The sequence below is a fragment of the Palaemon carinicauda genome, chromosome 24, assembly GCF_036898095.1.
Source record: "Palaemon carinicauda isolate YSFRI2023 chromosome 24, ASM3689809v2, whole genome shotgun sequence".
Taxonomy (NCBI): Eukaryota; Metazoa; Arthropoda; class Malacostraca; order Decapoda; family Palaemonidae; genus Palaemon; species Palaemon carinicauda.
In genome coordinates, this window is record NC_090748.1 from 101,390,995 (window position 1) to 101,408,519 (window position 17,525).

Genomic DNA, 17,525 nt, shown 5'->3' on the forward strand with positions numbered 1-17,525 from the left:
CGATACTCCCTTTAATGGAGAAACTATACGGGTTGCTCCAACAGGAGCCACAACACGGGGGTACACTGTCACTGGGCGATAGGTCAACCATACTTACAAGGAACTGCGACTCGGCAACGAGCAGGGCCAAAGACACAACCACTGACACTGTTGAACGGGGCAATAGCCTCGGACCCCCTGGGACAAGGGCAGAGCAACGAGCACAGGGGAAAGGATGGGGAACACAGGCACTTAATCGGGGATCGTGGTAACACCAGGGATAAGGATATCAGAGGCCTCCTTATTTTTATCTCTCCCTTTGCCCTTATCCTTAAATAGCGCATGGGCTACGAAACTGAGTTCAACATCTTGTCAGCCAGTTTAGAGGCTACCTTACCAGACTTAACCTTATACATGGGAACCACTGGGCTCCCTGTTATCTTGTTATCTCGCTCTGTTGGTTCCTTGAACTGCAATGCAATTATTGCCAATTGCATCATAATAATGTCTGTTAGAAGTCTCATCATCTCCTTTATTCAAAGGAATATCTACCTTGGGTTCAACCTTCCTTTTCTCACTGTCTTGGGGTGGGCAAAAGGCCTCATATTACACATTCATTTTGGGGAAATGGCTGTTGCAGCTTAATTTCCATGGCCATATTAGTTCTTTACTAAATGTACAAATGTTGAAATAGAAAAGAAATATGGGTTAGATTTTCTAATAGGTGGCTACTATAAAGCACAGCTATGGAATCTACAAAGAGGTTGTGATACTTAGAAATCAAAACATAGAAATACTAGACCAATTACTACTGTAATTAAACCAGCAAAAATTGTCATAATTTTTGTGACGATACCTTTCATGAAATATGTTGAAAAGTTCCAAAATAATCTTTACTGTAATCCCTTAATCAATGTCTTATTACAAAAAATTAATCATAAATACATGGCCTTTCCAGTTGTCAAGTTATTTTAACTCGAAGAATAAATATACGGACACAAAAGACTTGCTATGTCACATCACCCAATAAAATACATTAAATTAAAGAGCAATTATTTTACTTATTCACAATTGCTTTTAAAGAACAATTCAATAAAATAGGCACAAAAAGCACACTTGCAAGTTTGAAGTGTTTGTCTTCTCATATAAATGGATTTAGCTGTTGGTAATAAGTTAATGTTTCCAATTTATAGAGCCGTCATATTATATGTCTAGCATAAGCCACCTTACAAGAGTTGAGCAAATATTTTATATATATATTTATTTCTTTGTGATCCATTACTATCTTTTTCTTATTTCTGATGTCCACATATTTTGTGCAAAAATTCCACTGTTGCTCGGTGACAAAATATCTTCTTGATCAACCAGACTGATATTTGATAACTGATGCTGTACATGTTTAGTAAGTTCTATTTCTTGCGACGGAAGTAACGTTATCCCGAAACACGACAGTTTCGGCAGGACATCGACTATCATCTTTGCAACCGATAACGACAAGTGACTCATAACGGGCAATACGAGGAGTGTTGTCTTTTTCCAGCCACCAGATTGCACAATCACTTTCAAGGCTTCTTCTAGATCGTGGACAGTTGCCCAAGCACAATAAACCTCGCGCAGATTTTCCATGCAGATATTTAGGAACTTGAATAACCTCACCGATATGTTCTGTTGCAGTTCTAACTTTTCCACGGAAGGGAATATCGATTCGGAAGTCTGGTCCGTCGCAATCCCGTCAAAGCCAAAACTATACATTTTAAGTCCTAATGTTTTTAGATTCGTACAAGTCTGACTAATTAATGTTAAATCACTACTTCCAATGAGATAAGCTGTTATTTGAAGATATACTAACTGTGGTCCATAACTAATGAAATTGAAATGATTAAAATTACAACCACTTGCCACAGTCATTACTAAAATCCTAAGTTTTGATAATGAACGCAGACATTTTCCGATAAGCTTTTCTTTGCCACACATGACACACAAAGTCAATACTTCAATATTAGGACACCACAGAGGCATTATTTGCATCAATGTATTGCAAACGGCCACTTCGGGATGATCTAGAAACATGCACTTCACAGGAATGATTCGTTTACGGTAACTGGTTTGATAGAGAAAGTTCAATGCATCGCGTAACAAATACTCTGAACAGAGCACTTGTTCTATCTGGGGCAATGACAACAGCAGCAATGCAATTCCACTACCAAAAAATCTAAGTCTGTCTTGAAGACACGAATATTCGTCTGTAAAATTAGAGAACAGAATTCTTCTCAGGTGCTTACACTGACACAGGTACGAAAGGCCGGTATTGGTAATTGTGTTTACCATACCTTCTCTAGCATCAAACACCTCTAAATTTGGACAGTTTAGCCCGAGCACTGCTAGAAGTTCATCATCAACAATGCATCCAATGTCTAAAAACTGTAGATTACTTAGCTGTCCGAGAAAAGGTAGGAAATTGAAACACTGACTTCCTTCGATGTCTCCAACTTTCAAGTGAGTGACAGACGACAACTCAATGCATTTGTTTTCCCGCCACGAGTTAATAACGATGTTTATGTTGGAACTGGTTACATGTAGCTTTCCTTTTTCTAAAAGGACGGGGAGGAATATTTCAGTCATATAAGCATGCCTCTGATAATGACAGGCATGGGCAATGTCCATCAAATGAGGGGCAGCATACAGTAGGTACTTGTACACTTTCAATATGTGTCCATCAATGTCTTTCCTCCTCAGGAGCAAATTTAGCATATGGACAACCACATTAGTGCATCCAACTTGAAGACTAACAACCTTCATGACTGTTTGATCTTACTACAGCTGCTTGGATTGACTAAAATGCTAGCTACAGTTAGTAAGATACCAGCTGTTCCATACACAAGTCATTTCTATCCAATCGAGTATCTGTAAAAGATGATTATGGAGAGTTTAATCAATTATGACAAACACATTGAGAATTGTTAAAAGAACAATTCTAGCAAATTTAAAATGGTTAAGAAATTAAATAAGAAAAATAATAACTTCTTTAGTACTAATCAAGAAACATTGCACATTTTTCAGGTCATTTGTATTTTCCTAAAGTTTATTCATTGAGAACACATTGAGAATTGTAAAAACAATTTTAGCAAATATGTATAACATAATAAAAATAATAATTGCAAGCACTAACTTCCTTGTTACTAAACAAGAAGCATTGCATATTCTTGTAGATCATTTGTATTTTTCCTAAATATACAACCATGAAGTCTTTCATAAGGATAGCCCTTTGGTTAAAGCCGATTCGGTCATCAAAATTATTGACTAGGCAGTTACCTAGTGGCAAGAAGATGAAGGGGTTTTGGGATACCACACTGGCAACAGTAAAAGACATTATCAAGCTAAATTTTTTCAATACTTATCTAGATTCATTTTCTATTTATTCTCAAATGAAAAAGCTTCAACAAAATGCAAAACCAAAGTAAAAAAAAAATTGATATTAACATACGTGATACTCTTATTTGATGAACCTTATCCAAGAGTCATATTTCTGTAGTTAAACTAGTATATCTACATTGTTAGTTTTAAAAGTTTATTTGAATAGAATGATTCAATGATGATAGTAATATACAGTACTGTACTTAATATATCTTGAGGATTTTGTTTTCCTAATGGTCCCCTGTTTAACTTTTAATATCAAGTCTCATTTCTTGAGCATGTGCAGTTAGGTGAAGAATCTTTTTTTCCTTCTGAGAGTTACACATCTGAGTCAGGTTCAGTCTTTCTCTATTCTGAAAATGTTATTTTCATTAGTAAAATAAATTTTTGAATATACTTACCCGATAATCATGTAGCTGTCAACTCTGTTGCCGACAGAAATCTACGGTAGGGATACGCCAGCGATCGCTATACAGGTGGGGGTGAACACCACAGCGCCATCTGTGGTCAGGTACTCTAGTACTTCTTGTCAACACCACCTCAATTTTTTCCTCGGTCCACTGGTTCTCTATGGGGAGGAAGGGTGGGTCAATTAAATCATGATTATCGGGTAAGTATATTCAAAAATTTATTTTACTAATGAAAATAAAATTTTTCAATATTAATCTTACCCGATAATCATGTAGCTGATTCACACCCAGGGTGGTGGGTGGAGACCAGCATACATGTTAACACAGAAGCTAAGTATCCCGTATTTTATTTTATTAGTTATTCAAAAATAACATAAAATATATAAGTACCTGGTAAGGAAGACGACTTGAACCATTACTCTGCCTTTATTAAGTACGTCTTTCTTACTGAGCGTAGCGGTCCTCTTAGGATGCTGAACGACTCTTAGGTGCTGAAGTATAAAGGGCTGCAACCCATACTAAAGGACCTCATCACAACCTTTAACCTCGGCGCTTCTCAAGAAAGAATTGACCACCCGCCAAATCAACAAGGATGTGGAAGGCTTCTTAGCCAACCGTACAACCCATAAAAAGTATTCAAGAGAAAGGTTAAAAAGGTTATGGGATTATGGGAATGTAGTGGCTGAGCCCCCGCCTACTACTGCATTCGTTGCTACGAATGGTCCCAGGGTGTAGCAGTTCTCGTAAAGAGACTGGACATCTTTGAGATAGAATGATGCGAACACTGACTTGCTTCTCCAATAGGTTGCATCCATAACACTCTGCAGAGAACGGTTCTGTTAGAGGGCCACTGAAGTAGCCACAGCTCTCACTTCATGTGTCCTTACCTTCAGCAAAGCAAGGTCTTCTTCCTTCAGATGAGAATGTGCTTCCCTAATCAGGAGCCTGAATAGGTAAGAAACTGAGTTCTTAGACCTTGGAAGAGAAGGCTTCTTGATAGCCCACCATAAGGCTTCTGATTGTCCTCGTAAAGGTTATGACCTTTTTAGATAGTACCTAAGAGCTCTAACTGGGCAAAGTACTCTCTCCAGTTCGTCCCCCACCAAGTTGGACAGGCTTGGGATCTCGAACGACTTAGGCCAAGGACGTGAAGAAAGCTCGTTTTAGCAAAAAACCGAGCTGCAAGGAACATGTAGCCGTTTCAGATGTGAAAACTATGTTCCTGCTGAAGGCGTGGATCTCACTTACTCTTTTAGCTGTTGTCAAGCACACGAGGAAAAGAGTTTTTAATGTGAGGTCCTTAAAAGAGGCTGATTGGAGAGGTTCAAATCTTGATGACATAAGGAACCTTAGGACCACGTCTAGATTCCAGCCTGGAGTGGACAACCGACGTTCCTTTGAGGTCTTAAAAGACCTAAGGAGGTCCTGTAGATCTTTGTTGGTGGAAAGATCCAAGCCTCTGTGGCGGAAAACCGCTGCCAACATACTTCTGTAATCCTTAATCGTAGGAGCTGAAAGGGATCTTACGTTCCTTAGATGTAACAGGAAGTCAGCAATCTGGGTTACAGTGGTACTGGATGAGGAAACTGCATTGGCCTTGTACCAGCTTCGGAAGACTTCCCCTTTAGACTGATAGACTCTGAGAGTGGATGTCCTCCTTGCTCTGGCAATCGCTCTGGCTGCCTCCTTCGAAAAGCCCCTAGCTCTTGAGAGTCTTTCGAAAGTCTGAAGGCAGTCAGACGAAGAGCGTGGAGGATTGGATGTACCTTCTTTACGTGAGGTGGACGTAGAAGGTCCACTCCTACAGGAAGAGTCCTGGGAATGTCGACCAGCCATTGCAGTACCTCTATGAACCATTCTCTCTCGGGCTAGAGCGGAGCCAACCAACGTCAGCCGTGTCCCTTTGCGAGAGGCGAACTTCTGAAGTACCTTGTTGACAATCTTGAACGGCGGGAATGCATACAGGTCGAGATGGGACCAATCCAGCAGAAAAGCATCCACGTGAACTGCTGCTGGGTCTGGAATCGGAGAACAATACAACGGGAGCCTCTAGGTTATCGAGGTAGCGAACAGATCTATGGTTGGCTGACCCCACAGGGCCCAAAGTCTGCTGCAAACATTCTTGTGAAGGGTCCACTCTGTGGGGATGACCTGACCCTTCCGGCTAAGGCGATCTGCCATGACATTCATATCGCCCTGAATGAACCTCGTTACCAGCGTGAGCTTTCGATCTTTTAACCAGATGAGGAGGTCCCTTGCGATCTAGAACAACTTCCACAAATGAGTCCCTCCCTGCTTGGAGATGTAAGCCAAGGCTGTGGTGTTGTCAGAGTCCACCTCCACCACCTTGTTAAGCTGGAGGGACTTGAAGTTTATCAAGGTCAGATGAACCGTCAACAGCTCCTTGCAATAGATGTGAAGTGTCCTTAGCTCCTGATTCCATGTTCCCGAGCATTCCTGTCCGTTCAAAGTCGCACCCCAGCCCGTGTCTGATGCGCCAGAGAAGAGACGGCGGTCGGGTTTCTGAACAGCCAAAGGTAGACTTCCTTGAGAAGAAAGCTGTTCTTTCACAACGTGAGAGTAGACCTCCTCTCTTCGGAAACAGGAACTGAGATCGTCTCTAGCGTCATGTCCTTTATCCAGTGAGCCGCTAGATGATACTGAAGGGGGGGAGGTGGGGTCTCCCTAACTCGATGAACAGTGCCAGCGATGAAAGTGTCCCTGTTAGACTCATCCACTACCTGACTGAGCATCGGTTCCTTCTCAGCATGCTCTGGATGCAATCTAGGGCTTAGTATATCTTTGGGGCCGACGGAAAAGCCCGAAAAGCTCGACTCTGAAGATCTATACCCAGGTAGACAATGGTCTGGGATGGGACGAGCTGGGACTCCTCAAAAATGACCAGGAGGCCCAGTTCCTTGGTCAGATCCATAGTCCATCTGAGAATCTCCAGACAGCGACGACTTGTGGGAGCTCTTAAAAGCCAGTCTTCTGACGGAGCCGGACACAAGATCATGGTACTGCTGCACAGTCTGTGAACTGTCAACCATGGGAAAGCGAGGAAGTACAGTGACAACCCGAAGCTGTCTAGACTGTCTGGGTCGTACAGACAACTCCTTATCGGGTTGCTGAGGTTGCCGCACTGCGTCACAACAAGTCACTTCTGCTGGTTGTTGAACGTCTTCCCAGTGACACACTGACTCCGTAAACAAAAAATCCTCTAACAAGGACTAAGCTTGGACTGCATGTCTTGCAACACAGCTCAAGGTCTATGGGAGCAGGTGTGGTAACAGACGGGGTTAGCGACTGAAGTGGAACCATTACCTTCCCTGGAAGCATGTTATGCTTAAATAAAAGTCCATAGGAGGCTACGCAGCTAAAGGCTCCTCTCCAAATGACAGAGTCCTCAAGGGAATATCAGAAGGAGGGAGAATAGCACTTTCTCATCTACAGGAACCATATCCGAGAAAAGCTAAGTTCTCTCAGTAAGGGTTTCACTGGTGCAAAAGCAGCAGACTAGAAGGCAACGTTATGAAACTGCTTGACAGTCTAGTGAGTTGGCAACAACCAAAGATGTGTGACTGAGAAGCATGCGGTAAGGTATGCAGAGCATGCTGTATGCAGAGCATGCTCTATGAGCATGTTGCATGGCGTGTGGCTTATGCTGCATGGGATGAGGCTCATGCTGCATGGGATGAGGCTCATGCTGCTTAAAAGAAATCTGAACCTGACACTAATCTAGCTGTCCGAGGATTCACCTGGTGAGACATCAGTCTCTTTACCAGAGAGTTTTACCAGATTTCCCCGGGCCACCACGTGACACAATTGGTAGTAATTCATTCAAATTACCTCTAATGAGTCAATATGGATAAATATCAACACAACATCGTGTTCAAATAGAAATAAATTTCTACCTCATACTTGGGATCGAACACTAGCCCCTTCTAATGAAAGGCCAGGTCGAAACCAACCATGCCACAAGAGCCCATAGGATGTCGCATAGCATGAGGCTCCTGCCTCATGGGTTGAGGAGGATGCCGCATAGCATGAGGCTCCTGCCTCATGGTTTGAGGAGGATGCCGCATAGCAAGAGGCTCCTGTGAGGTTCCTGCCTCAAGAGTTGCGTCTGCCTCAAGGGTTGAGGGGGTAGCTGCGCAGAGAGAGGCTCATGCTGCATAGACTGCGGTTCAAGTTGAATGGGAAGAGGCTCAAGCTGAGGAGAAAGTGGCAGATGCATGCGTTGAGGTGGCTGACTCATAGCATGAGGTTCCTGCCTCAAGAGTTGCGCTTGCCTCAAGGGTTGAGGTGGCTGCGCAGAGAGAGGCTCTTGACTCACGAGTTGAGGTTCTTGAGGTGCTTGCCTCGAGAGTTGAGGTTCTCGCCTCGAGGAAAGTGGAGGTGGTTGCTGCGAGAGTTGAGGTGGCTGCCTCAAGGATGGTAGAGGTTGTCGTACCTCAAGAGGTTGCTGCCTCGAGGGTGGTTGTAATGCAAGATACTCCTATCTCAAGGGTAGAGGAGGTTGTAAGGCATAAGGCTCTTGCCCCCATTGTTGAGGAGGTTGCTGCGTGGTAAGAGGCTCTTGCCTCAAGGAAAGTGGAGGTTGCTGCACAGCGCTGGTATCTGGCAACTCCCAACGCGGCAGCTCACGCATGGAGGTAGCTTGAGGAACCTCAACCTCATACGTCTGGCAGATTGTACTGCGCAGAGGAGGAGGAGCGTTCGCAGGAGGAGGTGTATTAACCTTCTCTGCCTGAAACTCCTGCATCAACACCGCAAGCTGAGACTGCATTGTCTGCAGCATAGACCACTAGAGTTTAAGAAAGACAACAACAAACGGAGCTACTGTCCGTTGAGACTGAGGGTCTAAAACAGCTGGTGCGGCAACAGACGGAGCTACTGCCTGTTGCGATACCACCTTGCCTCTCTGGGAGGTGTGCAGTTGTCGTACTGCAGCAAGTCCGAACTGACCCAGTGCTAATGGCACCACCTAGGAGTTGGACTTGCGCGGAAGGGACCGACTTGCACTTAAAAGCTGCAAGATTTGGTCCATGGTTTCTGCGAGAAACCTCTTCCGCAGACGAGGAATAAATGGGCTCTCTCGTCTTTGTGTGGGTGGGGTGATCACGTCGGCTACGTGAGTGGTTACACCCGAAACCACGGAGGGAAACGTCTGTTCGTCGATCAAGGCCTGCTGAACCCATAAGTCCTTCGACATTACTTCTCCCCTGGGCTTGGGAGCTTGTAAGAGGTCCCAGACTAGGCGAACAACTGGCACGAACAGACGAACCCTCGAACGCAACACTGTAACACTTTGCGCTTATCACTGTATCACTTTTGATTTTCTGTTTGCACTTATTTCACTGAACTCGAAACTTTAAGTGGTTGTACCTGAAACACGCAATTCTATCCTTCATTAAAAGTTAGTAATTGCGAAAACAGTATTACAATGTAACAGAAAAACATAATGAAAGATAAATAATTCAGTGGCTGGAAAAGAGATTAAACACTAGATCAAATAAACTACGTTTAAAATCTCTCACCGCATAAAGTCTGAGAACAAGAATAAAACTCTAGAAACGTTTACCTTCTTCCCCTAAAGAGACTAGGGAGAAGAGCAAAAACGATAACAACGTTACCCGCTTGAACGAAACGTTTATCCTCCTCTCTCTCCCTCCGTTTCTATCTCTCTCTCTCTCTCTCTCTCTTGACTTAGCACCTGAGAGAAGAGCCCAATTATATATATCGTTAAAACATATTATTGTTAAAGGAAAAAAACTGAAAGGTTTCCCAAATAAAAAGTTCCTTTATTAGAATAGAACCATTTAAGCTAAGAAAGAATGAACAAAACGCTAGAATCGGTTTACTCTTACTGCAACGTGACACCGTGATAGACTCTCTCTCTATCGTAACGATAGAGCGCAAGTTGAACGTTCTGAACGTCAACAACTGCAGAGACAATACAAAACGTTAGTTCAACTTTGAAAACAGTACGAGACTATCAAAGAAATTCTTTCAAAAAACATTAAAATAGCATAATATGTTAACAGGTAAAAACGAAATGACGGGCTCAAAGTTAATTAACTTCGGTTCCAAGAAAAGACCGCCTACTATTAGGAAAGGTCGAAAATAAACAAATATAAAAATTAATTTTAATAAGTTTATAATAAAAGGAAGTTAATCAAAGAGGCCTATAAAAGGCGGAGAGATATAAAATAAATCTATAACTTTGTTAAGCAAAATTAAGAGAGTCTATACTCTCTTCGACACCAACACTTCCGTATCTGGCAACTCCCAATGCGGTAGCTCACGCGTGGAGGTAGGTTGAGGAACCTCAACATCATACGTCTGGCAGGGTGGACTGCGCAGAGGTGGAGTTGAGGTTGCTGCCTCGAGGATGGTGGAGGGAAGGGTCGGCCATTTAAAAGTGAAAGAGAGTTCATACTCTCTTCGTACCAAAATTAAATCAAAAATTAAATCAAATTAATTCCAAAAACTTGCTAAGCTAATGATATAGCTTCCTGAACAGCGAAGGCTAAACTCTAGAGCAAATACATCACCAAATCGTGAGCAATAACTCCAGAATCAACAGCGTATCCATGTAGGTCTAGCCGGAGGCACGACAGAGGAAAAATTGAGGTGGTGTTGACAAGAAGTACTAGAGTACCTGACCACAGATGGCGCTGTGGTGTTCACCCCCACCTGTATAGCGATCGCTGGCGTATCCCTACCGTAGATTTCTGTCGGCAACAGAGTTGACAGCTACATGATTATCGGGTAAGATTAATATTGAAAACTTAAGATTATGATTTTATGGACGTGGTTACCCCTCATTAAAAATCTATCATTCGAAAGGGTCCTGACACATAATGGATGGAATCAGTGGCTTAACTGATCTACATTTACTAAGTATTTGGAGATTTACTCACTAGGTTTCAAATCATACAGTGTATTTCTAAGAGAGAGAGACTCCTCAGCCACCAAATTTTGTTACTTGATGGGCTGTAAGAAATCTTCAACTTGACAATACCAGTCAATGTGGAAAGGCCAGATGGCCTTCCTTACGGACAAAACCCCATAATGAATAAACTCAGACTTCTTGGTTCCCTCTCTGGTCTTAAGCTAAAAATGTCAGACAAACCTGCTGTGATATAACCTCTCAAGCATGATTATCTTTCTTGGTCATTCAATATGGTGCCCTCAAATTTAGGCTAGATTACATGTTTATTACCCTAATGGTAGTATTCTTAATAGTCTTAGCCTTGGGCAACAGGAGCCAGCAAACTGGTTGTTCCAGAGAAAGTGGGAGTTCCTTGCCCATACTTTAAATGTCTCCTCATAACAAGCTCCGGCTTTTCTTTCTAGTTAAGAATGCAAAACTCCATTATTAATAGGATTATCTCTATACTGCAGCATTACAGAGCTCTCATGGAAAAATGTTATTTTTATTAGTAAAATAAATTTTTGAATATACTTACCCGATAATCATGTAGCTGTCAACTCCGTTGCCCGACAGAATTCTATGGAGGGATACGCCAGCTATCACAATACTAGAAGGGGGTGTACTTACCAGCGCCACCTGTGGCCAGGTACTCAAGTACTTCTTGTTGACACCTCCTCAATTATTCCTCGGTCCACTGGTTCTCTATGGGGAGGAAGGGAGGGTCGATTAAATCATGATTATCGGGTAAGTATATTCAAAAATTTATTTTACTAATAAAAATAACATTTTTCAATATTAAACTTACCAGATAATCATGTAGCTGATTCACACCCAGGGGGGTGGGTGAAAACCAGTGTACAAGATTAAAGGATAGCTAAGTATCCCATATTTCATATAACAGTTATCTCAAATAACAATGAAATAATAAGTACCTGGTAAGGAAGTCGAATTGAACCGTTACTCTGCCTCTTTTTTAAGTTCGTCTTCCTTACTGAGCGCAGCGTTCCTCTTGGAGGCTGAATCAACCCAAAGGTGCTAAAGTACACGGGGTTGCAACCCCTACTAAAGGACCTCTACAAAACCTTTAACCCAGGCGCTTCTCAAGAATGAATAGACCACCCGCCAAATCAAAAGGATGCGGAAGGCTTCTTAGCCTACCGTAACAACCATAAAAACAACAATAAAAGCATTCAAGAGAAAGGTTAAAAAAGGTTATGGGATTAAGGGAATGTAGTGGCTGAGCCCTCACCTACTACTGCACTCGCTGCTACGAATGGTCCCAGGGTGTAGCAGTTCTCGTAAAGAGACTGGACATCTTTAAGATAAAATGATGCAAACACTGACTTGCTCCTCCAATAGGTTGCATCCATTATGCTCTGCAGAGAACGGTTTTTATTAAATGCCATCGAAGTAGCTACGGCTCTTACTTCGTGGGTCCTTACCTTCAGCAATGCAAGGTCTTCCTCCTTTAAGTGAGAGTGTGCTTCTCTGATCAGAAGCCTTATATAATACGAAACCCCATTCTTGGACATGGGCCTCGAAGGTTTCTTGATGGCACACCATAAGGCTTCTGACTGTCCTCGAATAGGTTTAGACCTCTTAAGATAATATTTGAGAGCTCTGACAGGGCAAAGAACTCTCTCTAGTTCGTTACCTACCATGTTGGAGAGGCTAGGTATTTCAAACGATCTAGGCCAAGGACGTGAAGGAAGTTCGTTCTTTGCTAGGAATCCGAGCTGAAAAGAACATGTTGCAGATTCGGTCGTGAAACCAATGTTCTTGCTGAAGGCATGAACCTCACTGACTCTCTTAGCTGTTGCAAGGCAGACGAGAAAAAGAGTCTTGAGGGTAAGGTCCTTGAAGGAAGCTGACTGGAGAGGTTCGAACCTAGATGACATAAGGAACCTTAAGACTACGTCTAGATTCCAGCCTGGAGTGGAAAGACGACGTTCTTTAGACGTCTCAAAAGACTTAAGAATGTCTTGAAGGTCCTTGTTGGAAGACAGGTCCAAACCTCTGTGGCGGAGAACTGAAGCCAACATACTCCTATATCCTTTAATCGTAGGGGCTGAAAGGGATCTCTCATTCCTAAGATGTAGAAGGAAGTCAGCTATTTGGGTCACAGAGGTATTGGTAGAGGATATTGAATTGGCTCTACACCAGCTTCGGAAGACCTCCCACTTAGACTGGTAGACTCTACGAGTGGAAACCCTTCTTGCTCTGGCAATCGCACTGGCTGCCTCCTTCGAAAAGCCTCTAGCTCTAGCGAATCTTTCGACAGTCTGAAGGCAGTCAGCCGAAGAGCGTGGAGGTTTGGGTGCAACCTGTCTACGTGAGGTTGACGTAGAAGGTCCACTCTTAGAGGTAGAGTCCTGGGGATGTCGACTAGCCATTGAAGTACCTCTGTGAACCATTCTCTTGCAGGCCAAAGGGGAGCAACCAGCGTCAGCCGTGTCCCTTCGTGCGAGATGAATTTCTGCAGAACTTTGTTTATTATCTTGAACGGTGGGAATGCGTACAGGTCGAGATGGGACCAGTTCAGTAGAAAAGCATCCACATGAACTGCTGCAGGGTCTGGAACAGGGGAACAGTACAGCGGAAGTCTCTTGGTTATGGAGGTGGCAAACAGATCTATGGTAGGTTGACCCCACAAGGTCCAAAGTCTGTTGCACACACTCTTGTGGAGGGTCCATTCCGTGGGAATGACCTGATTCCTTCTGCTTAGGCGATCTGCTGAGACGTTCATATCGCCCTGAATGAACCTCGTGACCAGAGTGAGGTTTAGACCTCTTGACCAAATGAGGAGGTCCCTTGCGATCTCGTATAGGCTCCTCGAATGGGTCCCTCCTTGCTTGGAGATGTAAGCCAAGGCTGTGGTATTGTCTGAGTTCACCTCCACCACTTTGCCTAGCAGGAGGGACTTGAAGTTCAACAGGGCTAAATGAACTGCTAGTAGCTCCTTGCAGTTGATGTGGAGTAATCCCTGTTCCTCGTTCCACGTTCCCGAGCATTCCCGTCCGTTCAAGGTCGCACCCCAGCCCGAGTCCGATGCATCTGAGAAGAGATGAAGATTGGGGGTCTGAATGGCCAACGATAGACCCTCCCTGAGAAGGAGGTTGTGCTTCCACCACAGGAGAGTGGTCTTCATCTCTTGGGTGATTGGGATAGAGACTGCTTCGAGAGTCGAACCCTTGTCCCAATGAGCTGCAAGATGGAATTGAAGAGGGCGGAGGTGGAGTCTCCCTAGCTCGACAAACAGGGCCAGTGATGAAAGGGTCCCTGTGAGACTCATCCACTGTCTCACCGAGCAACTGCTCCTCTTCAGCATGCTCATGATGCACTCTAGGGCTTGGCTTATCCTGGGGGCCGATGGAAAAGCCCGAAAATCCTGACTCCGAATCTCCATTCCCAGGTACACAATGGATTGGGAGGGAATGAGTTGAGACTTCTCTATGTTGACTAATAGACCCAGCTCTCTGATTAAGTCTAAAGTACAATTGAGATTCTCCAGACAGCGACGACTCGTGGAGGCTCTCAACAGCCAGTCGTCTAAGTAGAGGGAGGCTCTGATGTCCGATAAGTGTAGGAATTTTGCTATATTCCTCATCAGATGAGTAAAGACCATAGGAGCTGTGCTTAGGCCAAAACACAGGGCTTGGAATTGGTAGACAACCTTTCCAAAAACGAATCTCAGGAAAGGTTGGGAGTCTGGATGAATAGGAACGTGAAAGTAGGCATCTTTCAAGTCCAACGAGACCATCCAGTCCTCCTGTCTGACCGCTGCTAAGACCGACTTCGTCGTCTCCATCGTGAACGTCTGCTTGGTGACATACGCGTTGAGAGCGCTGACGTCCAGCACCGGTCTCCAACCTCCTGTCTTCTTGGCCACAAGAAAGAGACGGTTGTAGAAGCCCGGGGATTGATGGTCCCGGACTATAACCACTGCCTTCTTCTGCACAAGTAGCGACACCTCCTGGTGCAATGCTAGCCTCTTGTCCTCTTCTTTGTAGTTGGGAGAGAGGTTGATGGGCGATGTGGTCAGAGGTGGTTTGAGGCAGAATGGAATCCTGTAACCGTTCCTCAGCCAACTGACAGACTGGGCGTCTGCACCTCTCTTCTCCCAGGCTCGCCAGAAGATCTTGAGTCTGGCTCCTACTGCTGTCTGGAGATGCGGAGAGTCAGTTTTTTCCTTTAGATGTCCTGGATCCTTTCCTAGACTTGCTCCTGTGAGAGTCTGGATGGGAGCTTCCTCGGCTGGGGGCTCTACCACGAAAGGGCGGTATGAACCTCGTAGCAGGGGTATCAGCCACTGGGGAGCGATAAGTCTTGGGGACTGAGGTAGCAACCTTAGACTTACGAGCCGATGAGGCTACAAGATCGTGTGTGTCCTTTTGTATCAGGGCAGCAGACAAGTCCTTAACCAGCTCTTCGGGGAAGAGGAACTTCGAGAGCGGAGCAAAAAGGAGTTGTGACCGTTGGCAAGGTGTAATGCTGGCGGAAAGGAAGGTACACAGTTGTTCCCTTTTCTTCAAAACCCCTGATACAAACATCGACGCAAGCTCACCAGATCCATCCCTAATGGCCTTATCCATGCAGGACATTAATAGCATAGCAGAATCCTTGTCCGCAGGAGAGGTCTTCTTGCTGAGGGCCCCCAGGCACCAGTCTAGAAAGTTGAACATTTCAAATGCTCTAAACACTCCTTTCAGTAAGTGATCCAGGTCTGAGGAGGTCCAACAAACCTTAGAGCGCCTCATTGCAGTTCTCCGAGGCGAGTCTACCAGACTTGAGAAGTCAGCCTGGGCAGAGGCAGGTACTCCCAAGCCTGGTGCTTCTCCTGTGGCATACCAAACGCTCGCTTTCGAAGTGAGCTTAGTTGGCGGGAACATGAAAGAAGTCTTGCCAAGGTGTTGCTTAGTCTGCAGCCACTCCCCTAAGATCCTTAACGCCCTCTTAGAGGACCTTGCTAGGACTAGCTTAGTATAGGTGGACTTAGCTTGTTGTATGCCCAGCGAAAACTCAGATGGCGGAGAGCGGGGAATAGCAGAGACAAAGTGGTCTGGGTAAACCTCCCTAAGTAGAGCCAAGACCTTACGAAAGTCAATAGACTGTGGAGAAAGCTTGGATTCATCCACGTCTGATGAGGGATCCAGGTGTGCCTCCTCATCATCAGACGCCTCATCACCAGAGTGTAGCGAAGAGATCGGACAAGAATGCTGAACAGCAGAGTCAGAACGAGTAGGAACAATATTAGTGGTTTCCTCTTCAAGTAACTGTTGAGGGAAAACCTGAGGCTCAGACTGCAAAGGCTGAATAACAGACGAAGCAGAAGGAAGGCGCATGGGTGGAGGAGGCTGACTCCTAGCATGAGTGGTTGAACCCAAGGATTGCGCTTGCTGAGCGGTTGGCGGAAGCGGAGTAGCAAGTTCCTGTTCCTGTGGTATGAGCGGAGCGTGATGAGGTTGAGGCTGCGCAGAACAAGGTAAATGTCTCGCAAGCTGAGGCTCCTGAGGCGCAAGGCCAAGGTGTAGTGGTGCTTGCCTTGTGGAGGGTTGAGCTCGCTGCAGCGAGAGCTGAGGAGACTGACTCATGGACGGGAGAGGTTGTTGTACCTCAACCGAGAGTTGCACCACTGGTGGAGCAGCAAGGGGAGGCGGAGGAAGAGAGGTATAATCCTCCTGATCCCATTGTAAAGGTTGCCTTAAAGAAGGCGGAGGCTGAACACCACTGGGAACAGCAAACTCAGAACGTGGCTCAACATCGTACGCCTGGCAGGTGGTACTGCGATCAGGCGGAGCGAGCGCAGGCGGAGCGAGCGCAGGCGGAGCGAGAGCAGGCGGAGGGAGTGTAGGCGGAGGCGGAGGCGCAACACTCTCAGCCCGACACTCACGCATCAAGTCCGAAAGCTGTGCTTGCATGGACTGAAGTAGAGTCCACTTGGGATCGGCAGAAACGACAGTAGACTGAGGTAAAGCCTTAACAGTCGAGCTCTGTTGTGGCAGAACCTTACTCCTCTTGGGCGGAGTGCAGTCGACAGATGACTGCGGCGAGTCAGAGCTGAGCCAATGACTGCAACCTGGCTGAGCACTCGCGGACTGGACTCTGCGTTTAAGTGGTCTCGAGACCTGAGACCAACGTTTCTTCCCTGACAGTTGATCAGCGGACGAGAAAAAGACGGGCTCAATCGTCTGCAGGTGGGAGTGACGGTCTTTGGAAGACACGCCCGCAACCACCGAGGATACTTCTGTGCGCCTAACAAGGCCTGCCGAACCCTTATGCCCTTCGACATTGCTTCTCCCCTGGGCTTGGGAGCTTGCAAGAGGTCCCGGACTGGGAGGACGACTGGCTCGCACAGAAGTATCCTCACGCACCACACTGGCACTGACACTAGCACTTGGCACTGCACTGACACTAGCACTCGTCACAGCACTGGCACTAATTCCACCCACTGCACTCTTGACCTTAAGTTCCTTGACTTCGGCCATCAGAGACTTATGGTCACTTACCACTGACTCTACTTTATCGCCTAAGGCCTGAATAGCACGCAAAACAACAGACATATCAGGTGGAGGACAAACAGTAGGTTCGGGGGTAGCCACTACAGGGGTAGGAAAAGGTAGGGGATCATGAGGTGAGGAAAAAAGTGAAGAGTGAGAAGAACTCCTCCTAACTCTACCTCTCTCTAACTTAGTTGAATATTTCAAAAGACGGACAAATTCCAATTCCGAAAGTCCGGCGCATTCCTCACATCGATTTTCTAACTTACAGGGCCTGTCCCTACA

At 45.3% G+C, this 17,525-nt stretch overlaps 1 protein-coding gene across 1 annotated transcript in view; it reads right to left on the reverse strand.

Moving 5' to 3' along the window:
- Positions 1-850: 850 nt before the first annotated feature.
- Positions 851-17,525, reverse strand: part of LOC137618246 (uncharacterized) — a 28,399-nt gene continuing 11,724 nt past the window's right edge. Inside the window, exon 2 of the mRNA XM_068348395.1 lies at positions 851-2,883. Within this exon, the coding sequence (XP_068204496.1) occupies positions 1,261-2,778 (1,518 nt within the window). The 5' untranslated portion in view covers positions 2,779-2,883 and the 3' untranslated portion in view covers positions 851-1,260. The remainder of the gene's footprint in view (positions 2,884-17,525) is intronic.